General features: G+C 38.8%; 1 protein-coding gene across 2 annotated transcripts in view; it reads left to right on the forward strand.

Moving 5' to 3' along the window:
* pard3bb (par-3 family cell polarity regulator beta b) overlaps positions 1-25,853 on the forward strand; it is a 497,556-nt gene that overhangs the window by 254,146 nt on the left and 217,557 nt on the right. For both annotated transcript variants that reach the window (XM_033986829.2, XM_033986830.2), the window contains exon 19: positions 25,411-25,626. In XM_033986829.2, the coding sequence (XP_033842720.1) occupies positions 25,411-25,626 (216 nt within the window). The remainder of the gene's footprint in view (positions 1-25,410; positions 25,627-25,853) is intronic.

Raw genomic sequence — 25,853 nt, forward strand, 5'->3', positions numbered from 1 at the left:
ATGGACAATTCCAGGGCTGAAATTATTCAAATGATTCTAGTGAAGGTGTATGGAGTTTAAGATGGTGAAGCACTTCTTTTATTACTGCATGACATCAAATTTGAAACCGAGTGAGAAAAGAACTGTAAAGGATCCAGGATCTGTGTGTTAACTTCAGGTATGTTTTTGATGAGGAAACCATATTATAACCTAATCTCTTACTATTTGCCTTTTAATGGTATACTGTGGAAAATTCCAGACAAAGCAATACCATCTCCATGTATACAAGCAGGCGTTGAACCCTACACCAGAAAAATTGAATAGACTCAAGCTATCTCCCTTCCCTTAAAGAAACAAGCTCTACAAATAAAAGTGACTTTACGTGGATGCTAACAGACTAAGCCCCCCTATAGCTTTCTCAAACATTCATGCATCATTTAAACTGCGTCTGATCAGAGTTTATATCACAACTCTGCTGCAAGATGTGTGCATGTTCGAGTGCTCACATGGACTCACGACTTCTAATCAAAATGAATAGCTTCATCAAGCTTAGTCCCACTGCTATATGATTTGGCTCTCAAAAAAAAAACAATTGTATATTTAAAGTCCAGATAGCAACCTACTCCCTCCTCTCTCTGCCCATCCTCCCTCCTCTCTCTTTCTCTTTGTTCTTTTTTTACTCCCATAAACGTCCCATTTCCAACACCTCCCCTTTTCCTCTATCTTCTCTCTTTCTCTATTTTTCTCTCCTCCCACTCCATGTCTCCTCTCTTCTTTCGCTCATTCCTCCCTCTCCCTCACCTCTTTCTTCTCTCCCTCTCCTCCTCTCTCACCCCCTTGCTCGCTCCGTCCCTCTCGTCCTCCTTCACCTCCTCCCTCTCTTCCTTCCTCTTTCCCTCCTTCTCCTCCTCCTTCAACCCCTTCCTCTCCCCCTCTCTCCCCCTCCTCCTCACATGTCTAGATGGCATTTTCGCAGCACTTGAGTGTTCCACTTGTTCCCTGCCTCTCCTCGTCTCCTATACTTTCAACACTGCTCACATATACCTCCTTAATTTGTGCAGAGTGCATATCAAAGCGTACACTACCACTCCTGGCTTTCCCCTTAAAGACTTCCAAAGAAATAGACTGACAGAGAAGACACACTTATCTAAAGTCTTTCTTCAAAATGGCTACCTGAAAAAAGCCACTGTTTTCCATGTTTGTTTGTTTTTTTTCTTATTTGGTTTTACCTTGAAGTTGCTACAATTTCATTTGTAAATACTTGAGTTTAGCACCACTCTCTGAGCAAGGGTGCTATCTGCCAATTTGAGTTCATCGATGACTTTTTACTGACCTAGTTGTCCACTATTGTTGGTATTGACTCATGTTGCTAACTGAGTCCTATTAAAATGAGTGTTGAAGTGTACAGCACCTTTTGGATTTGCGTCCTACTTTTAATGAAAGTAGAAGTTAACCTATAGCTTGTGCAAATTGAAAGCATGCAGTGTTAGCCTCTTAGCAAAGAAGGTTCTGGGTCTGTCTTAGTAGACATTTTTATCTATTAATTTCATATTAGAAATTGTATACTAAAATAAATATTATAATTCCTTTCATCTTCCAGCAGTTACAGGGCCCACAATACGCTATTTTCTAATCTAATGTTATAATGTTGTTTTCCTCATCACAAATATACCTGGAGTTGTGTTTTGTTTCATTCCCGGAACACTCTGTTCCACCTTGTTATGTCATGTGACAATACAGGAAGTGCTTAAATGAATTAATTAAGTAAATCAGAGTGCTTCACAAAATAAGAAAGACATTCAAACCACAATACACACAAATGAAACAAACAGTCATCATAAAATTAGCAAGTCACTGTCCAGGATGTATCATGTCTATGGCCTATAGTTGCTGGAACCCAATCACCTTTTTCAGTTTTTTGTTTTTTGTTTTTTTTTGCAGTTTTGCAGTTTTGCTTATGGTAATGAATTAGTGATATATCAATCACAGACACTGTACGCAGTTGTCGCGCCAAAGAACACAACAAAGGCACGCACTGGTCAAAGCTGAGATCAAACCTACGACCCCCTTCCGGGCTGTCATCAATTGGTTTAATTCACTTTAATTTCCCCTTTCAGAGAAAACATTATAATTTACAACGTTCACTTTCACTTCCACCAAATTAAAGGTGCACCATGTAACTTTTCCAATGGAGAGTCCTCCATCTGCTTGTCTCCATGGAGATAATTTTGCCTGAAATGTTCCGCAGTATATAATGCCTAATGATCTTTCTTTGACTGCTGTACACAGATCGCTACCTGTACTTTTTGGCCACATCATAGCAGAGCTCTTGTAAATTACTCTGGACCCACTGATATAGCCACTTGTTTTTGTTTTTTCACATTAAAATTGTAAATGGTCACATTTATATCATTTTTATATAGCACTTTTCTACATTCAAGGCAGTCAAAGCACTTTATATCAAGGAACCACTCACCCATTTATACACCAATGTGCGCCGACACTGGTGGGCGAGGTGGGTGTAATTGTGTCTTGCCCACGGACACAATGACAACATTCATCTGTGGGAGCTGGAATTGGACTGTATCTGTGGGCCAGTGGATCTGACTGCTCTACAGTGAAGCCCTGTTAACCTCCTGAGACCCGAGCTCTTGCATGACATGCTTTATTAATTTCTCTTTGTTATTTGGGCTGACTAGGACCTGATGAGTCTAAATACAAAGAATTATCTTTTTACATTATGTAGTTTCTGAGAAAAAATGATGTAAATCAAATGTCCTCATATGTGAACATTTTACTCATTTTGATAAAACATTTGAATAAGGATTTGCAAAAACTATTTATTAAGACCCTGAACACAGCAACATTTGTCCTGAATGTAAAAACAAAATGAGAAACAACAATTGTGCCTCTTGGAACAACGTGTCTCATGTAAAGAGCTGCTGACAGGAGCAGGAAGAACAAAAAAAAAAAAAATAATAATAATAATAATAAATAAATAAATAAATATATATATATATATATATATATATATATATATATATATATATATATATATATATATATATATATATATATATATATATATATATATATATATATATATATATATATATATATATATATATATATATATATATTTACATTGTTGCTGTTCTGATCTAATAATTTGCACTGTGGCCTAGACAAGCCAAAAACATATATATATATATATATATATATATTTACATTGTTGCTGTTCTGATCTAATAATTTGCACTGTGGCCTAGACAAGCCAAAAACGTGTTGTCCACATATGAGGACTCAGATCTCAGGAAAGGTCATGTCTATGGAGAGACGACCTCGTTCACTGTAAGAATGATTTCCAACACCTGTCATTGAATAAATAAAATTTAAATCTAATATCACACTATGGAACATTTGAAGAAAGGCAATGACTCTCCATGTTGACAAGAAGGCAGTGAGCAAGTTGCACAGTCCACGTTTAAGTTAATCCTAAGTGTGTAATTGCTATAGGTTTACTAGTTTTGGAATCTACCATTTTCCTCATTAATGAAAATTGCACACTGCACTGCTCCCTAAATTCTGTTGTGTTTTTGGCCTAAATTAACGGCTTGGCCAATCTCAAATTTAACTTTCCACTTAGAAAAAGCCTCTCCATTTTACTACACCACATCACACTGGGAATAGCTTTAACTGTGTGTTCCTGGCAACAACATTTCATTTTCCAACCTACTTTTTTTATATGTCTGATGTATGCTTTAAAAGTGATATGCTTCCAATGGGACAACCGGCAGCTGCTAGAACCTGAGTCAGGAATTTGGGGTTTTGGATTCTTTTCAGATACAATTATTTCTGGGAATGTATTTTTCCCCTCTATTCGTAGCCTCCACGCCCTTTCTAAACAGCTGGAGTGAGAGGAGAGAGAGAGAAGAGGGGGAGGTGAGATGACAGAGAAGTAGAGGGGGAGACAGGAAGAGGATAGAGACAGACAGGGAGAGAGGGAGGAATAGCTGAGAAAGAGGAAGATGAGAGAGGGGAGAGATAAAATCAGGGGAAAACAGAATGAGAGGAAAAAATGATGAGAGGAGGAACAAGAGACAAGAGAAAAAAGGAAGAAAGAGACTGTCAGTGGAGAGAGAGAAGTGGGGGAGATGAGAGAGAAGTAGAGGGAGAGAGGAAGAGAAGCGAGACAAAGGAATGCAAATGCAAGATGAAAACTAATTACGAGTAGAGAGGAAGATGCGACAGAGGGAGGAAGAGAGAGGGAGAAGGAAAGAGAGACAGAGAAGGGGGAGAGGGAAACAGAAACAAGAGGAAGAAGCAGAGAGTGCGACAAGTGGGAGAGAGGGAAGTATATAAAGACAGGGAGAGGTAAAATGAGGGAATGAGAGAATGAATGAGAGAGGGAACAACAGACAAGATATCAGAGGGAGAAAGGCAAGGTGAGAAGAGAGAGAGAAGAGGGGGGGTGAGAGAGAAGTAGAGAGGAAGAGGAGAGAGACAGGGAGAGAGAAGAAACGTAGATGAGGGAGTGAAGGAGCGACCTAGTAAGAGGTGAGAGATAGAGAGTAAAGGGAGAGAGGAAGAAGCGAAAGAAGAGGGGGAGAGAAGGAGAGATCAGTGAAAGGGAGCTATATAGAGATAGGAAGAGATAAAATGAGGGGGAACAAGAGACAAGATAGAATAGGGAGAAAGGGAAACTGAGAGAAGTGAAAGGAGAGAAAGAGAGTAGATGGGGAGATGAGAAGGAAGTAGGGGGAGAGAGAACATACCATACTCTCCAAATGCAAGATGAAAATTATTATTACGAGTAGAGAGGGAAAGAGGAAGATGCAACAGAGGGAGGAAGAGAGAGACAGAGAAGGGGGAGAGGGAAGCAGAAACAAGAGGGAGAAGCAGAGAGCGCGACAAGCAGGAGAGAGGGAAGTATATAAAGATAGCGGGAGAGAAAATGAGGGGGCAACAGGGCATGAGATGGAGGACAAGAGGCAAAAAAATAGAAAGAAAGGGAAGGTGAGAGGAGAGAGAAGAAAGGTAGATGAGGGACAGAAGGAGCGAGGTAGCAAGAGGTAAAAGATAGAGGAAGAGAGTACAGGGAGACCAGAAAATGAGAGAGAGATAAGACAGAGAGGAAGAGAAAGAGGAACAAGTGGAGAGAAAAAGGGAGGGGAAAGGGACAAGAAAGGAAAGAAGAGGGAGAGAGAAGGAAAGACCAGGGAAAGGGAGCTATATAGAGATAGGAAGGGATAAAATGAGGGGGAACAAGAGACAAGATAGGAGAGGGAGAAAGGGAAGTTGAGAGATGTGAGAGAAAGAGAGGAGATGGGGAGATGGGAGAGAGAACAGAACGTACGCTCCAAATGCAAGATGAAAATTATTATTACATCTATGGTAATGTTATGGTAATGGAAAGACTCAGTCTTACCGTGGAAAAGTTGAACCTCGCAGGCTTTGTATTATATTGTAATTTTTAAGTCGTAGATACAAAGTGACTGAAATTGCAGACATCATTAGTGAATGTGTGTGAAGTTTTCGCCCTAAGGTGAAATGGATTGTGAGTTATTAGATTTCAGTATAACTAAGCATTCCTATTTGTGCGCATGGAGAACAATGTGTGGCTCCTAAACATAAAGTTGGAGCCCAAATATAGATACAAAATACTCAATTTCAGCTGTTAAAAATCTCAAAGAAACAGTTATGTGTGTAATTACTAAAACTGTGGTGATCTCAGAATATAAAACTGGCTTACTGTCAGTTTTACTTAATTTACTTAAGTATCACATTAAAAAAAACAATAACAACAACAACAACAACAACACGTAAGTACTGAAAGTAAAAAAAACAAAAACAAAACTAGTTTGTGCAGATTTTGAGGTCAGATGTAGTGACTTTAGTCCCTTACTATTCTGGGTCATTTTGAAGAAATTGCCTTTGTTATGACCTCTCCAAATGAAAATGATCACGATTATTGAACCCTCAGTAGTAAATACACAAGTTTGGGGTCTTTGTAAAGGTAACACCCAATAGTTTTATCCACAGGTGTCAGAATCATGGTAGTATGTCTGGTAAGCATTTATGCACTTTGGAACACACATAAAAAAAGATTTTTCTCATCCTCGCATGAATTTTTTTGTTAAAATGAAGGTACAGAAAGCTGCAGTAGGTAGCTGGGGACAAAAATGCAGTTTATTTCAACTGAAAATATTGACCTCTCACATTTCAAATTTGAGGACAATACCTATAAAAATTACATTTTTACACTCATTTTAACATTAGTAAATGCAGGTATTTTATGGAGGGACTTTTGATGTATCCAAATTTATCCAGACCTCACCAAATCTATCCAAAATCAAGACATTTGGAGAATGTTTGGAAAAAAATGCAATAACTTTTGAATGCTTCAACCGACAGACATCAGTGAGCTCTCTCCTAGCTGCTGTATTACCGATTAACATTTATATAGCATATCAAAACCATAATATAAAATGTATATTTGTTTCTAAAATTTAATCAAAACAAGTTGTATGGGTCAAAATATGTAAAAATATATTTACAATATATATTTACAAACGTAAACACACATTTCAAAATGTAAACAAACACACTGCAAACTGAAAACACTGCACATGATTTTCTTTGTTTCGTGCAAAACCTGGTAATAGCCAATGAACACATGTATATAGGTCAACCTCACCCATGTGCCTAAGGAAAAACACAAACACATTAGTAACAAGAAAGTACAACATTGAGAGGGTGTTAAGTAATATATCATATACATCCATAATCATCACAAAAAAAATAGTAAATGCTGCACAGTGATGCAGGATTTACGCACAGAGCTGCGTCTCTACACTGCACTCTACCTGTATACATTAAAGCATGCCAAACTATACATTGTCTTGTTCAACTGCTCATTGGTTGTTGTGTAAAGCATCACTAATGTGTAATGTGTTGTAATTAGTTGATACTACAACGGTGAGAAAGAACGTAAACATTCTATGATCTGAGGGTTCAGTGATCCGCAAAACCAAAGGAGATTGTCAAATTAGGTGTCAATCAGAAGATAACATTTGGGTTTATCATTGGGCAGCAGAGTTATCGCTGTCTGAACTATATTCTAGTCTAATTCATACACCTAAACACAAATGCGCCAGAGTGCATGGTTCAAATGCGTACTATGAGCACAGGGGTTACACACGATATATTTTATCTACAATTATGTCAGTAGCAAAAAAAAAACATTCTTACCGATTGAGAACAGCATCCAATTTATCAAAAAGTAAGGTCCTCTGCTCTTGAGTCCACGGTGGAATCTTCACTCTTTGCCGCAAACCGATCCTGGTCAGAAATGCCTCTAGCATAACTTGCCCAAACATCCAGCATCTTCGATCGCGTACTTCCTTTGTTTTGTTTGTTTCATCACATTTGGAATGCAAAACGGTTGTGAAATAACTGCGTAAATTACGCACACTTTACGCACAGAAGGCTCTCGATTCACTCACTTTCTATACACACTTGTCAAGCTCCGTCTGTTTACGGAAAACCATGGCATGCCATATATCGTCGTGTTCCGCTACTCAATGGCTGTAAGGAAAACATCACTAAATGTGTGTAATATAATTGGTTGATTCTACAAGGGGAGAGTGGAGCGTAAACTTTCAGTAATTTGTAGCACTGATTCGCTGTCTGGGGCTCCAGTAACCCACAACCCCCACCTTATTGGCCAACCTTGGTGTCAATCACAAGCTAACATGTTTGTATAGCACTGAGAAAAAAAGTTGGCACTGTCAGAAGTTTATTATTCCTGAAACTGACAAAAGAAATGCAAAAAAGTGGCAGAGGATATTTCACGTTTGGAATACTTTCCTGCAGCAGATTGGACATGGAGAATCTAATTTATTTTGTGGACATAATTTCTTCACTGGATCATATTCTCTGGACCTGTATGGAACAAATGAGATCAACTTTCTGAGAATATGTTGATGTTAAACAGAGCCAGGGCCCTCAAAGGTAAGTGAGGTCCAAATCCAAATTTTTGGCTTTTTTGTAAACAATGCTTTCCTGTGAGCATTGTGAAGATTGAAGGTGAGAATGGTTTGTATATTCAGAAAGGAGCCGTAGCTTTCATTTGATGTGTAGATTGTGTGGGTGACACAGAAGTAAATGTACATTGCTGTAAAGTTATAAAGCAAAGGTGACACCCCAGGCGCGGGACATCGGAACAGTAACAGGTTAATAAAAAAATTGTGCTGAATTTTCAACAGAAACAATTGAATTTATGTATTTTTTTCTAGCTGGTTTTAAATTGAAATTTTTGTTTGCTCAGACTATGAATGTGTTAAAAATAAATCCCTAAGGCATTTCAACAGTTCTCAAACAATAAAAAAAATAAATAGTACAGATACCTACTCTCAAATGGAGTGAAGTAAAATTAATAGTTTCATTTTTTAAAATGTATTTAAACAGAGTACTTTTTTTTTTTTTTTTAAACAGTACTTTACTACTTTTACTTTGTTGTGTTCCACCACTGCCTGTTGGACATGTCTACTACCTTTGAATGCTACTGGTAAACATTTACCTGGGATCCAGAATACACACTACTCTAATAGTTTACAAAGATCCCAGTCTGGTCACTAATGAATCTCCCCAATATCAGATGATTGACGAGCGGCATTACTCAATCAGGCATATGTACGATCTGCCCATATCAAAATAAATATGCCTGTTTATAAGGAAAATGGAAAGGATAAGAAATCCATCACATGAGGCAGAAAAACATTGTAGATTTCTGCAGAATCGGTGAGGGAAGCACTAAACTCAACAAAGATTTTGTTGAAAATGGTAGATGACCATTGACCGCCTTTGTTTAACATACGTCACTGAAATAAACAAATTTGACTGGACATGCCATATACTTTGATACCATACTGTAAAACATTTGTCATTGAACAAAGCTGGTCCCGCTTTGTTTCCACCATTTGGCCAACAGAAAACATACTAAATAGTTAAAACGATCTCCCTTTTTACTGGAAATGTTAAGCTTTTGTGGTTGGACATGCCTGATGTGCCTCTTTGTGTTGGCAGATGCTGGTGTATTCTTACCAATGAGAAATAAAGTCAGCTGCAGACGTACAATACCACGGACTATAGGACAGTAATAAATAAATCACGCCACACTTGAGGGTTTCCAATTAGGCCCATTTAAAACACTGATAAAAGAGTGAAAGCAGGAAACTGGTTCAACACATGGGCCCGGGAGGGAGGGAGAGGGGAGGGAGAGACAAAGAGAAAGTCTGTGAAGAAGGAAAGGGAGATAAGAAGAGAGAAGATGAGAAAAAGGAGGGTGGAGAGAGAAATGTTTCACAGAAAGGGGGTAGAGGGGAGAGAGACAAAGAGAAACAGTGAGATAGAGATGGGTGGGGGGAAAGAGAGAGAAGAAGACAGAGTGTGAGAGAAAGAAAGAAAGAAAAAGGGGGGTTAGACTGAAAGTGGGTAGGTGCAGGGAGAGGATAGAGAGACAAAGAAAAAGAGAGAGAGAAGAAGAGAGGATGTGAAAGGGAGATAGAGGTAAAAGAGAGAGAGAGAAAGGGGGTAGAGAGAAGGTTTAGACAGAAAGGGAGTAGAGGGAGTATTAGGGAGATAAAGAGAAAGAGTAAGAGAGGGAGAGAGAGAGTGTGAGGGAGAAAATAGAGAAAAAAGAGAGCAAGAGAGAGAAAGATTAGGGAGGAAGAGGGTAGAGGGAGGGAGATGGGAGAGAGACAAAGAGAAAGAGTAAGAGAGATGGGAGAGAGTGAGAGAGAAAGAGAGAGCAAGTGAGGAAAAAGGGAGAAAGACAAGAGGATAGACAAAGAAAGTGATGGCGAGATGGGGTAGATAGAGGGAAGAGAGGGTGGGAAGGATAAATAAATGTGCTGACAGGTCAGTAGAAGGAGCCATGTTTTGCTTTGGTGATGGGGATTGCCCCGAGCTCTGTGTGAAACACACACTGTGTGTGTGTGAGACACACACTTAACTGTAAAAATAAATGGCGGGTAATAAATATCCCCCAGGCTGATGAAAAGTTTAAGAGGAAGCAGGAAGTCAGTTCATCTGTTGCCTGTTCCATGAGTCAGACTAACACAGCATTTATCCAAAATGCCTGGTGTGGTTAGGGTCCTGCAAGAATTCAGTCAAATCGATGCACTTGGAACACTGCAAGGTACATATCTGTGGAAAGAATATGGAATTTCAGCCATTAGCATATAGTTGCTCTAGCAATAATCAAGATTGCTGCTGTCAAATCTAATATTTCAGAGGTGGACAATAATAGTGTCCATTTAAAGGAAGGATATACTGTAGAAGCAGCACTTGAGGTAAAAATAAGTGCCGCTGCATACTGTCTGCATCTAATTAGAAAGTGCTTTATTTAAGGGTGTGTTAGCATCCTAGTCATTTTTAGATTTGCCGCCACGGCAGAACTCCACTCTTGTCTCTGAGAGTTTTGACAAGTGCCTTTATAAACTCATTGCGGTGGATAATTAGGATGCTCGAAATGTGCAAGGTAAGTGAGGAACAACTTTGGATACAACAATGAATGCTCTTGTTGTCGAGGACTCAACAACAACATTTATTTCTGAGAGATGGAATTGTGCCGCCAACCTGTGGGCCCGTGGATCTGATCGCTCTACCAATGATATTTTATGTCTAGAGTGGGATTCGAACTGTCAACCTTTGGATCAGAGGACGAACACGCTACCAACTGAGCTACTTTCACCCCCATTTATCTTTTTATATTGTACTTTGGCAATTGCCTTCATTCAGTCTGACCAGCCTTCCTCCGCCCACCACTACCACCACTCCTCTCTGGGTCCCTGTGCCAACGCCAGTCAGGCTTAGACTCCGACAAACTGTCCAAGGGGCTGAGGGAACATCTTTATGAAAATGCATGTGCGGCTTGCAAAGCTTGTGAAGCTTGTGTGTTGTGCAGCACTGGGGAGTCGGCTGTGATCCATTGTCTGAATGTGTCCCCAGTGAAATTTTGACTTTGAAAAACATTGACAAGGCGCTGCCAAAACTCGGTCTACAGAGAGGCACATTTGAGTCTACTCCCTCCTCTCTCGTACAGCCGGATTTCTTATCTTCCACTGTTCCTTTGTCCAGGTTTTGTCTGTTTTCTGATCTCACTGCTCCATTGTGCTCAGTGTAAAAAATGCAATCTGTGTGTTTTTATTGTTTAGTGAAAAATGTGTTTTGAAGGTTCAGGGTGCATAATATAGCATTGTTTCTCAAACTGTGGTATCCGGGCTTCTTGTAGTTTAGACCAGTGGTCCCCAACCATTTTTGCACCGGAATAATGTAGGTTTTATTTTCACGGACCGGCCTTCTACGCGTGGCAGATAAATATGGCAAAAATAAGTTAAGTGCATACAACTCACCAAACCGCTGCATCACTTGTTTGTTTCCTTCTTGCTCATGTTTGTTTCTTTTAAAAAAAACTCTAAATCTTATCTTTTAATCCCAGGTGTTTAGTCTCCATGTGCCAAAGCAGTTTCGAAGGTTTCATTGCCCCATTTGCTTTTCCCGCATATTACGCAGAGCGGACTCTGCGCGTAAGAGTCACCTGTAGCGACAAACCCATATTTTAAGTAGGACTCCTGGTATTGTCTGTTAAAATTAGCCTTCTTTTTCTTGGAGGTTGTAGTCTCCTCTTCTGGCTCCTCAGTTGGCGGAGACGAGCAGATAATATACTTGCAACTACATCAAATAGATTTCTGTGGCGATTTCCTATCAGGATTTTCATTATATATCTATGGACAAGCTTATTAGCGCGCCATGAAGGACGGGTGAAAGTTACGTCGGAGAAGATGCGGTCACTGATAAATTATTTACTGTTTTTGTGCAGCCCGGTAGCAAATGCGTAACGGACCGGTACCAGCCCCGGCCCGGTGGTTGGGGACCACTGGTTTAGACTACAATTATTTTAGTAGTTTATCATGGACCTGATTTGATCCAGATTTAAATTACATTAGAACTAAATTGGACCCAATTTCTTTAGTCCATTGAACATAGAGCCTATATCTTCTATAAAATGTGTAATTTTAATTTGAGAAGATAAGAGTTTGCGAATGCCAAGAATGGTTATTATGAAATAGTTTGAGGTTACAAGCTAGTGCACTCTTCAAGCCAGTCCCAGGCATGCATAAATTAAATGCATTGTGCAGGAAGGGCATCTGGCATAAAACCACAGTAATATTTATCTCAGCACTGTTGTTAGGTCATTAGCATTTTTCATTGTACTATATAACACATTGTTGTTTTTTTCACATTCACAAACATTTTGGATGGCTGCCATTATTTCTATATTTCCTTATGGTAATTATTGTGCATCTCTGTAAGCTACTTTATTAACAAAGTACGTGAACAAAGCCAATGGTGGAATGTAAAGAAGTTAAAGTAGTAAAGTACTGTACTTAAGTAAAAATGTTAGGTATCTGTAACTGATGGGTTTACGTTTAACATGTTCATAATTTCAGCAAACACCTATATATATATATACATATATATAAAATATGTATAATATATATATATATATATATATATATAAAATATATACATATATATACAAATATGTATATATATATATATATATATATATATATATATATATATATATATATATATATATATATAATATGTATACATATATATACAAATATGTATACATATATATATATATACATACATATATACATACATACATACATATATACATAAACAGCTATAAAGCAGCTCTAAAGAAAATGATCTGTTCATTTTACTTTTACCTTTACATTTTTTCATGTAAAACTTTTACATTTGTGTGAGTATTTTTTATCTTTTTTTGCTCAAGTATCTGTACTTTTACTTAAGTATCAGAATTGAGTACTTCTTCCACCACTGATGAAAACAGACTTCTAAAATATGTAGTCAATTTGGTAAATAAAAGTGTTTTGACATAGAACCATAGATTGTTTAAAGAAGTGGACTAAATGAATGTAAAATAGCAACATAAAAACACTTGGATCATGTAGAACGGGTTAATTCGAACATTTGGAAGACCAAAATGACGAGCAGTTACAGAGAAAGGGGCAACAATGATCACTTCCTGGCTATGTGCATGTATATAATGCAATCTAAGCCTAGGACACAGTTCAGAATTTCTGGACATCTTACATATATAGTACATACATTTTAAAATAACTGAACATGACTAAACAATCACATTTTGTCATTAGGATTACATTATTCTTTGCTTTACTTACTTCTTTATGAACCAGACAGAGATACAGACCACCTCTCTGCTGTCTGTATTGTTTTGGATTTCCTGACATGTCATTGTACTTGCATGTTCCGTACCTCTGTGTATTGAATGCCCTGTGACCCTTTCCCGTCTGTAAAGCCATAATAAATAAATAAAAGTTGAGGTGTAATCACACTATAGCCACTGCTGTCTTCTTTGGCTGCTTTGCCCATTTATCTGCATCAAGGCACACTTTAATCAAAAGGACATGTTCTTTACGGTATACAGGAGAAGTATGGCGGGATGGAGGGAGTGGAGGAGCGAGATGTAATTTGTTTCTGGACTAATCACTGTTATAGTCTGTGATGGATTCATTTTCAAAGGGGGTTTGTGTCTCGGGGGATGAGTGGATGTGAAAGTAAGTGTATAGCTCTCCATTGGATTAGCCAGAGTACTCCGTCCATGGGATTCTATAAGCAGCACATAGACAGACAGACAGAGGAAAAAATGCATCTTATGGTAAGAGTGATCATAACAAATGCATGGCTTGTGTATATTAAAGGTGTACAGTTGAAATGAGAAATTTATGTACACTATATAGAAAGACAAATATGTTTTTTTTTCTCAGTCTGACATGAAGTCAGACTAAACTTTACCTGTTTTAGGTCAATCAGGATTACCAATATTATTTCTATTTGCTAAACAACTGAATAATTAGAGGAGGATTTTTTTTTTTTAATTTGTTATTACATTCTTCAAAGTCAGCAGTTTACATACAGTAAGATTATAATGCCTTTAAACAGTTTGGGAAAACCCATATGATGATGTCATGTCTTTGGAAGCGTCTGATAGGTGTATTGACAACATTTGAGTTAATTAGAGACACACCTTGGATGTATTTGAAGGCATACCTGAAACACACTGCTTCTTTGTGTAACATCATGGAAAACCCAAAGAAATCAGCCAAGAGCTCAGGGAGAAAATTTTGGAATTGCACAAGTCTGGTTTAGCCTTGGGTGCAATTTACAGATGCCTGAAGGTGCCACCTTCATCTGTTCAACAATTATAAGCAAGTATAAACACCATGGGATTGTCCAGCCATCATACCGCTAAGGAAGGAAATGGGTTCTGTGTCCCAGAGATGAAAGTGCTTTGGTCTAAAATGTGCATGTCAACCCAAGAACAAAAGCAAAAAACCTTGTGAAAATGCTGACTGAGGGTCAGTGTGTCACTATCCAAAGCGAAAAGAGTACTGTACCAACACGGGCTGAAAGGCCACTCACCCAGGAAGAAGCCATTACTCCAAAAGAAACACTAAAAAGACAGATTACAGTTTGCAAATGCACACAGAGACAAATACCTTAATTTTTGGAGACATGTCCTGTGCTCTGACAAAAATAAAATTGAAATGTTTGGCCATAATAAGCAATGTTACGTTAACGCAGTGGTTCTCAAATAGTGGGCGGGGTACTGTGCGTACACTGTAGTACTGTACGCAGCGCGCGCACAGCAAAGAGCAGGAGAGAGCAAACAGATCGTGACACAGGGCAATTAACAAGAAACACTTTTGCTAAAGAGACAGTATGGAAAACATTTTAACAGGGATGAAAAAAAAGGCAGATATAGACGGAGGTAAAGTCACCCGAAAAATAAGACGAGGAAGTCTGATGAAGCGTATTTAGCACTTGGCTTCACCATGACTCCGGTGGGACACGAGGACAGACCGGTGTCTGCTGTGTCTGAAAATGTTGGCAGCGGACAGTATGAAGCCAAATAAGTTAAGGCGTCACCTCATTACACCTCAGTCACGCTGATAAGACGCTGGAGTTTTTTCAGCATAAACGTGCCAGATATTGCCAACAATCATCCACTTTGTAAATGTCACTTAAAGCAGCAAGCACTGAGCATCATATAAGGTGGCGTACCAAATTGCTAAATTACTTGTTTTAATTTGATATTTATTTAATTTTAATGTATTATTTTGATATTTATTTAATTTTAATTTATTCATTTGATGTTTATTTAATTTTTTTTTTTTATTTGATATTTAATTAAATTTCATTATATCATTTCATTTCTTTTATTTTTTCAGGGGGGGGGCGTGAAATGTTTTCTTCTTTATAGAGGGGGCATGATAGAAAATAATTGAGAAGCACTGCGTTAACATAAGGAGGAAGCTTACAGGCCTGAGAACACTCTACTGTGAACTACTATCATGTTGTGGGGATGTTTTGCTGCAGGAGGGACTGGTGCACTTCACAAAATAGATGGCATCACGAGGAAAGAACGTTATTTGGAAATACTGAAGCAACATCTCAAGACATCAGCCAGGAAGTTAAAACTTGGGCACAAATTAATCTTTCAAATGGACAGTGACTAGAAGCATACTGCCAAACTGGTTACAAAGTGGCTTAAGAATGACAAAGTCAATATTTTGGAGTAGCCATCACAAAGCCCTGATTTCAGTCCTAAATTTATCAGCAGAACTGATAAGGCATGGGTGAGCAAGGCGGCCTACAAACCTGGCTCAATTACACCAGTTCTGTCAGGTGGAATGGGTCTAAAAAAAATCCTTCTCTCATTATTCTATCATTTAGCAAATAGAAATTTATAAATAGAAAACACCGGGGAGGGGGGTCTTGAAGGGGCTCTAGCCTACCCTAGCACCCCCATTTTCATAGCACATTTAATCTCAACTAAAAATATGCAAATGGAAACCACAGTGTTCAAAATGAGGCTATAATTGAAAATTGTTCCATATTAGGTTTTTAGAAATCACTACAGGAGCTAACTTGCTGCTTCACACTTGTTTAAAACAGCAACTTAGGAGGTGGGGGTTGTAGTCGCATCCTTAAAAATCTCTAAATTAACATGTTAAATGTGCACACCCATTGAAGAATTTGGCAACCTCATAGCTCCTCCAAACAAGACTATCTGGCGCCGCCTCTGCTATTGATTACCTTTCTGTAATATAAAAAAAATATAAAATTAGCTTTTGATAACCTTAGTCAACCTTAGTATGTAATTTAGTTTATTATATTTTAGTCATCATGGCATCTCATATTTTTAGATTGGGTCTATTATTTATTTAATTTAACAAAATAAGCCGTACATTATATAGACGTTTATTTTACTTCAACTTAACATTGAAGAAAAATTCAACTGGACAAGAGTTTATAGTGAAGACGGTCACCGTTCATCCAAGCAACGAAAAAGCCACTTGGATGAGCAGTGAAACTTCACTCTAATCCTTTGTCCATTTGAGAGAATTTTGTCTTTGAATTTGTCTTTTACTTTGGAACACACCTGGACAACTGAGGGATCACACAGACAACTTAATTTGATCTCAATGCTACAATAGTTATCCCAACTTTTGGCATTGTTCAGAAATCACATCTCGTATAGTTCAACAGTAAACTAAACTCTAGTATTTGTCATGTCACCTCCCCTGATTACAGCCATTGTAACGGTCGCCTTCACTCCTGCAGTACATCCCACTGCACTGACTGGAGCTATGGCAGAGTCTTGAGTGAAAGGCATCAGTGAAGAAGCACAACTGTACTGTGTGTCTCTGCGGTGTGTGGCTTTAAATAGCATCTGTCTCTGTGAGCTACTAAAGACCGTACTGCTCCAGAGGAAGTAGTTCTGCAGTTAATCAGGCGCTTTGTTAGTGTTCGGCTGCCTCTGCTAAGCCTCTCCTTGGTGTAATTTTGACTTTGAAAGTAGCACGTTGTCTTTCTGCCAACAAAATAGCCCTGGGATATCTTGCCACTCTTCATCGTAATGTTTTTCATTTTCCTTATGTTTTGTTTTCCTCCGTGCTTGTTTGTTATCAGTAGCATTCTGTGGCTGCTTCATTGTTTCTCAAATAGCAATCTTCGCAATGTCCTTTTTCCCCATTGCCAGCTAAATCATTACTTTACAACTATAGAGATGTTTAAATGGTTAGCAGTACTGTCTGGATAGTCCCCTGACAATATAAGTAGTGCTCTGATACCACAACATTGTTTTTTTCAAAGAGAAGTTATGATACTACTTATAGTATACTTTTGAAAACAGGTGTAGAAAAAATCTTTACAAGTTTGCATCCCAAGTAACTCCAAAGGCAGTGTTCTAAAAAGCTGCTTGACAGATATAACTGATGATAATTCCTTATTCATTTTTAGTTGATAATGATTAACATCTAATAGGTGGAATCATTGCATTGTTGTCACCCTTGCATCTGACAGATTGATGTAGTCTAGCTGCACTGGTTTGAGCATGGGTCAAATGCTATCTTAAAGGTGCTGTACCTGATTTTTACTAAATTATGTTTTACTCACTGACCTTACCTCACGTTACTATTATCCTAATTATTTACAGTGATGAGTTTATAAGTGCTTTTCACAACTTTCAGTGGCCAGAGCGTTGTTTTAGCATGTTTCCTGATTCTTGGACAATAAAAGCCTTTATATTCAGATGCATATGGTATAGTGGACAAATGTTGACCTCAAGAGCTGCTTACGCAATACATTTATACAAAAGCAAGAGACATTTTGGGTACTCATCTACAAATTTGGTACGGGGCCTTTTTCCACTATGTAACTTTTATGGTGCAGATTCAGACACCTGCTTGTCCTTACAGAGGTGTTGCTTTGGCTGGAATGTCCCACACTATTGGTTATCTTTCTCCATGGACGCCACCACCAGACTGAGGCTGCTGGACATTCCGGGAAAATCAGTAACATTAATACACCAGAAAAGCTACATAGTGCTAGAGCTGCAACGATGTCGTCGACGTAATCAGGGTCATTGACTAGGAAAATATGTCGACACATGTAGAGCGCATTGATGTGTCGCCTTTAGACACAAGTCTTTAATTAATGTGGCAGATATAGTATGTATCAGGTACAAGCGCATTCTGGACATCTGCACTGTATTTCCACACAAAGCACAGCAGTGCACATGCAAGACACACAAGACCGGATCAAGAGCAATAATGTTAACTGTGTGACTGAATAGAAGGTAACACAAGGGCTCCTTGTGTTGAAAAGCGAAGCAGACTTAACAGTGCTGCATGTGCTATACTGTCCGCACTATCTGCTCTCGCTTATCCAACGCACACGGCCAACACGGAATGAGATAACTTTAACGTAATACCACGGGACACTGCAAAATCAATAACATTAATCTACCACAAAAGTTCCACAGTGCGCCTTTAAATTGCCATAAGTCAACCTGTCTAAAGATCAATCTTAACCTGTCAAACCAGTACCAAACCACAGTTACCCCAGGCATTTTTCCATTGTCAGCCCCCAGGTCTCATACATTACCTCCCTCATAGCATTTTTCCTGCCTTTCTTTCCCTTCCCCCTGGCTTTCCCCTTTATCTCTTTCTTTAAAAGCAGCCTAATTCGATCATCTTGCCGTCGGACAGCTGTAATTACATTTATGACACAAATCCTGCTACTCACAGCAAACTACTTTGTGAGCCCAATCCACCAGTGTCCGCTCCAGCTTTTACTCTCAGTTCAGCTCTCATCCTCCTATTCATTTCAGCCTAAACCCAATTTATGTGAACTGACATATCACTCCTGCTGTCTATAGACCACATGGCTGTACAAACCTAACCAACTCTTATTAACCTCAAGGGATTATTTTAACATCTGCTACATTCACTTGTCAACTGTCAGTGATGTTTTAACCCTTTAAGGACCTAGCACACATTGGACCAGCTCACCTAGACTTTTATTCATTTTTTAGCCATAAAAATCATGTTAAAGGAAGTATCAGAATTTGCTGCATTTTTTTACACAACTACCTCTAGTTTACATACCCATCCATATTTTTTTATTTTACGCATCAAATAAATGACTGGGAAAATCCCCGCAGTGCTCTCATTCATCACCTTTGAGGGACAACAGAGGCAGATTACTGTAATGTCGGTAAAATATTTAAATAGCCCCATGTCTCCGCTTTGAGACGCCGGTTGAATTTACATGACAGCACGGCTGGTTGCGAAGTTACACTACTGGAAAGTCCGCAACCGTGCTCTATCGGCAACGATAGCATCCAACGCTATAGGGTTTTTAAGGTGTAGGAGGCCATTTTTGAAGTTAACTCAGTATTTACCTTAACCAAGCACTAATGTCAACAAACAAAATACTGCCTGGCCAAAAAAAAAAGTTGCCACCCAAAAAAAGTACACACACTCTAATATTTTGTTGGACCGCCTTTAGCTTTGATTATGGAACGCATTTGCTATAGCATTGTTTCGATAAGCTTCTACAATGTCACAAGATTTATTTCACAATTTGAGCCCGATGAATCCTGGCATTGTCATCTTGGAATATGCCCATGCCATCAGGGTAGAAAAAATCCATTAATGGAACAACCTGGTCATTCATTATATTCAGGTAGCTGACCTCATTCTTTGAGCAGATAGCCGTTAATGAATCTAGACCTGACTCTTACTTATAGGCTTACCTATTTGCTTAGTTGAATCTAGATTTTGACTTTTTTTTTTTTGGCTAGGAAGTGTATATGCTTGTAGTTTACAGTGATCCATATTAAACATTTAGACCAGATGCCCTTCCAGACTCACTGTTTTCATTGTTGGGGGACTTTGTACTTTGTACTGCTACATATTTAGTCGGTGTGTCATGATAAATACTATATTAACTTATTTTTCAATGCATGACAGATGGGATAGTAATTTTTGGGGGTCAATATTTATCAAGTACTTTCTCCTTCTGTTCTACGATGAGATTTGAGCTGTAGAGAATTCTGAACTTCTATGAATCATTATAGAGATAAACTTTTCAAGTGTTGCATTCTGTTATTTATTTATTTATTGCAGCTGTGTGTGTTTTACCTTTTGGATATCTCATAGCAAACTACAATGCGATCAACAGTGAAAACTGGCTGTTGTCATTTTGGAGCATCACATTCTAGATCAGGGGTTTTCATTACGTCGATCGCGATCTACCAGTCGATCGCGAAGGCATTTTGGGTAGACCACGTTCCGTCATCCATCCAGTCACATGACAAATATACAGGACAACCAGCCAGATTACACCTGACCCTAGGTCACATCATGGGCGCTGCACACGCATAAACAAGTGCGAGTTAGTTTAACCCTATAGCATCGGATCCTATCGTCGCCGATAGAGCTTGGTTGCGGACATTCCAGCAGCGTAACTCCGCAACTAGTCGTGCTCTCATGTAAATTCAAACGACGTCTCAAAGCGGAGACATCTAAATATTTTACCATCATTAGGGTAATCTGCCTCTGTTGTCCCTCGAAGGTGACAAATGAGAGCGCGGGGATTTTCCCAGTCATTTATTCGATGCGTCAAAGAAAAAATACGGATGGATGTGTAAAATAGAAGTAGTTGTGTGAAAAAATGCAGTAAATTCTGATACTTCGTTTAACATGATTTTTATGGCTATAAAAAAAGACAAAACCGTAATCAGCATGATTAGCTCTGTTATCGCTTTCAAACGAAAAATGCAATTTTACTCCTGGCTGTCAGAAGCTACTGCCCGAACTATGCATCCCTCACTGATTCCATTCAGTGCAAGTCATCAGAGCAGTAATTATGAACATGTAAGAAGTTCAACTGTGTTGTGCAGTATTATCTCATGAGGTTGTGCAAGGTACATCAAAATGCACTGCACATGTAAGAATTCATAATACATAATACATAATATATTTTAAAAGTAGCTCACATACTGAAAAAGTCTGAGCACCCCTGTTCTAGATGGAAGAAGGTTGTGTTGGCTGAATAAAATCTAATGCAAGAAAAACGGTATGACATTTACACACGTGAACAAAATTGTTGGTACTCTTCTGTTAATGAAAGAAAACTCACAATGGTCACAGAAATAACTTCAATGTGACAAAAATAATAATAAAAAAAAATTCAATGAAATTTAACCAATGAAAGTCAGACATTGCTTTTCAACCATGCTTCAACAGAATTACTTAAGAAAATAAACTCCTGAAACAGGCCTAGACAAAAATCATGGCACCCCTAGAAAAAACTGAAAATAAAGGGACATGTTAACAAAAGGTGTGTCCACTAATTAGCATCACAGGTGTCTACAATCTTGTGATCAGTCAGTAGTCCTATATATAGGGCTAAAGGTAGTCACTGTGCTGTTTGGTGACATTGTGTGTACCATGCTTAACATGGACCAGAAGAAGCAAAGGAAAAATTAAACGTTACCTTAACGTTAAAGGTAAAGGTTATAAGACCATCTCCAAGCAGCCTGATGTTCCTGTGACTACAGTTGCACATATTATTCAGAAATTTAAGATCCATCGGACTGTAGCCAACCACCTTGGATGTGGCCACAGGAGGAAAATTAATGACAAATCAAAGAGACGGATAATACGAATGGTAAGAAAAGAGCCCAGAAAAACTTTTAAAGAGATTAAAGGTGAATTTCAAGCTCAAAGAACATCAGTGTCAGATCGCATCATCTGTCATTGTTTGAGCCAAAGTGGACTTAATGGGAGACGACCGAGGAGAACACCATTGTTGAAAACAAATCATAAAAAAGCCAGATTGGAATTTGCCAAACTACATGTTGACAAGCCACAAAGCTTCTGTTTGAATGTCTTATGGACAGATGAGACAAAAATCGAAAATTTTTTGCCAAGGCACATCAGCTTTATGTTCACAGATGGAAAAATGAAGCATATCAAGAAAAGAACACTGTCCCTACTGTGAAACACAGAGGAGGCCCTGTTATGTTCTGGGTCTGCTTTGCTGCATCTGGCATAGGGTGTCTTGAACATGTGCAGGGTACAATGAAATCTCAAGACTATCAAGGAATTCTAGAGAGAAGTGTGCTGGCCAGTGTCAGAAAGCTTATGCTCAGTCGCAGGTCATGGATCTTGCTATAAGACAATGACCCAAAACACACAGCTAAAAACACCCAAGAATGGCTAAGAAAACATTGGACTATTCTAAAGTGGCTTTCTATGAGCCCTGACCTAAATCCCATTGAGCATCTATGGAAGGAGCTGAAACATGTGGAAAAAGTCACCCTTCTCAATCTTGACCTGGTCAGGACTTGGACACCTGCATACTGCTGTCGTGTCCTTAGGCAAGACAATCATCTCCAATGTATGCAAGTAAGAGATTGGTGAGTACTAGACAGATTGTTGCCATGTATATTGATAGTGAGGTCTTTTAGCCCCGGGGCATCTGTGGCTACAGAATTAGCTTGTCCAATGCGCATTAGGTGTTATATGCTTGACAACATTGCCTTATTGGCAGAATGGTATGGTAAATATACATGATTTTGTTAGACCTGGAAAAAGAACATAATTATTAAAAGCATTCTAAAAATCAAGAACTATTAAAAAATTTATAAATACAAATCTAACCCTGCTACGCTTTGATGGTTTGGATCTTTAAATTATTTATTTTGTCTTTTATCTGCCTTCACTAATAAATGATAACAATGGTATGATTAGTCTATTAATTTAGCATACTTTTTAAGCTGGATGCCCTCTCTAACATACCATTCTGTCTACCCAGGGGAGAGATCACAGAGTCAGAATCAGAATCATTCACAAAATAGTAGACAATCTGTTTAAATCCTTTGTATCAAACTATGTATCAGAAAACAATCTGTTGGTTGTTCTGCTTCCCCTGTCAACACGAGGTCCTCTGCATTATGTATGGGATTGTGTGTGTTTAGCTGATGGCCCTTTAAATAGATGTGGCTGTCGCATCAGCCCTCTCTCTCTTTCTCTCTGTATTTTCTTCTTTCTCTCTTCACTCTCTTTGTGTCACGTCTGCCTGTCCTCCTCTCTCTTTTGATCTCTCCCTCTTCTCACCCTCCCTCTTTCCCTCTCTCTTTCGCCTCTGTAGCATCCTCTTTCCCTCTCTCTGCCCCTTTTTCTCTCTTCTTCCCTCTCTTTCTCTCTCCTCCTCTCATTCTTTTTCTCTTTTTCTGTCTCCCATGTTTCTCTATCTCCCTTCCCTCTCTCTTTCTTTATTTCTCTCTTTCTTCCTCTCTCTCATCTCCCGCTGTCACGCAGGCTTGGAGTATTGGGAATCATTAGCCAAAGTGATGCAGCTTTAGCTATCATGAATCACAGTGGCATCATATCGACAAGCCACAGCCAGGAAGGAATCCAAAATGTGCGTGCGTGACTTTTTGCACGCATTTACAACCGTGTGTGCGTATGTGTGTGTGCGTATTTGAGGATTACCAGTGTTTTGAGTTGCCACACACACAGCCCCCCCCACCACACACACACACACACACACACACACACACACCCACACCCACACACACACTACTCTTTGCCACTGCACTGATCCCCAGACAAAAGCCTACACCTGTGCCATCGTCTTCCCGCTTACGGTGACAGAGTAAATGTGCACATTACTTTATCTACTTTCCTAAACAATTACCAGCTCGTACCAATGACAGAGGGATTGTGGAGGAGGGGGGTACCGGGCAGAAGTCTGAGCCAACTTTGCGACTCTAGACTGCTACTTACTGTAGTGAGATGTAGTCTGTAGACACAATAGACCAGTTAAATCATTACTTGAATGCAATAAAAACTGGCTATTTGAGAAGTTAGTGTTGGAAAAGTTCAAGACATCATTTATATAGCTGAATTAACAAAATATGCTCTACGCTTTATAATAAAGGGACAATAATGTTCTTCAGAGTTTGGACTTGTAATGATTGGCAATTGGTTAATACTGCTGTTTCCTTATCTGGTGAAACCAGAGTGGTGCAGAGATTACTTTAAAACTTTTTTGATTATGTGTTCCAATGCTAAACTTTTCTAATCTCATCCTCATGGACACAAGCAGGTGATGCCACCAGGTCTAGTTACAAATCAGATCTGTGGTGAGGTGGGCCTACTCATATCATCAGATTTTTATTTGGGTTGTATAGCTGGTGGCACAGCCTCCACCAGAGAACTTTTTTAAGTGGATCGTACTTAAATATTACATTACAATATTTACATTCAGTCATACTTTTTAATATCCTAGTTATCTTTCATCTTTTTACTGACCTTTCCATCAGATGTGTTTTGAATCCAGACTTGGCAGCAAAGTTCATCTGCTCCACAAAATGGACCCATCTCATTCTCACCCCCTTCTATTTCCATCCCCTGTCTCTTCTCTCTTGCTCTCCCCCCCTTCCATCTCACTCTTCCTCTAGTTTTCTTTCTCTCCTGTTTCCTCTCTCTCCTTTGTTCTCCTTCTCGCCCTGCTTCCCTCTTGCTCTCCCTCTCTCCTGCCTCTCTCTCTTCCCTTCCCTCCCTCTCTCTCCCTCTGTCCCTGAGTAATATTTCCCTGGGCTTACAGTACTTTAGATGATGGATGTAGATGCAGTGGCAGAGACGCACACTTCGCATCCATCACACACTCAACAACACCACAGTTTACTGCATCAGGTGTTTTTTGAAACGCCACTGTCCAAACTAACTGTAAGGAATCACCAAAACAATGAAATGTATTTAGGAGTGGGAAATTCTCTTTATTCAATTAAAACCATATTCTTTTCAATTTAAATAAAAAATTTCTGAATGCCTGTAATTGTATTCTGCCTAAGTTCAATTGAACTCAGTCACATATAGAGGTGGACCGATGATAATATTGTTATTATTAATATTGTATAGATATGCAGAATGTGAATATAATTTACATAATTTATAATAAAAAGCTCCAAGCACAGCAAATCAAAATAAAAAAAAAAAACAAACTTAAAAATTACTCTTGTGTTTAGTTTTACAACCATTGATATCCAATATTTATTGCCCCAATCAAAATTTCTGCAATTATTAATGTATGCATGTAAGTATTATGTAAGTACCTATGTTTGTAGAAATTATTCAATAAGGGTGGGACGAGACAAACTTCCCACTAGATGATAAGACACGAGATTGGGTCCACAAAAACAAGACAAAACGAGATTTGTTTAAGTTACAATTTTGGCCTGACATTTTTGTGTTGTCATTGTACCACTACATCTAGGAAGTACAGCCTCTCAAGGAGGTGTAACTTCTTTTTATTCAATCCAAATTTAAACACATGGACAAAAATTTTCCATGTGTGCGCAATCTTGTGGCATTTTGGCTCACAAGATCTTATTCAGCACTAAGAACTTAAAAATTAACACGTTCTTTTTCACTTTTTCTCTCCTAGCCTCCCCGACCCCTATGGAGCTGGGTCCGACCCTGGGCTTGAAGAAGTCCAGTTCTTTGGAGAGTCTGCAGACGGCCATGTCGGAGGTGAAAAGGAGGAGCGACCTGCTTCCTTTCCACAGGCCACGTGCAAATATGGTCAGAGGAAGAGGCTGCAACGAGAGCTTCAGAGCAGCTATAGACAAGTCCTACGATGGACCGCCCGAGGATGACGATGGTAAGGAAACACAAAATAGCAGGATGGTCTTGATTTAGTTTACCATATACACTGAGGCAAATAAGTATTTGAACACCCTGTGATTTTGCAAGTTCTTAGAAATCATGGAGGGGTCTGAAATTTTCATCTTAGGTGCATGTCCACTGTGAGAGACATAATCTAAAAAAAATCTGGAAATCACATTGTATGATTTTTTTAATAATTTATTTGTATGTAACTGCTGCAAA

Source organism: Periophthalmus magnuspinnatus, chromosome 21, assembly GCF_009829125.3.
Source record: "Periophthalmus magnuspinnatus isolate fPerMag1 chromosome 21, fPerMag1.2.pri, whole genome shotgun sequence".
NCBI classification, from domain to species: domain Eukaryota; kingdom Metazoa; phylum Chordata; class Actinopteri; order Gobiiformes; family Gobiidae; genus Periophthalmus; species Periophthalmus magnuspinnatus.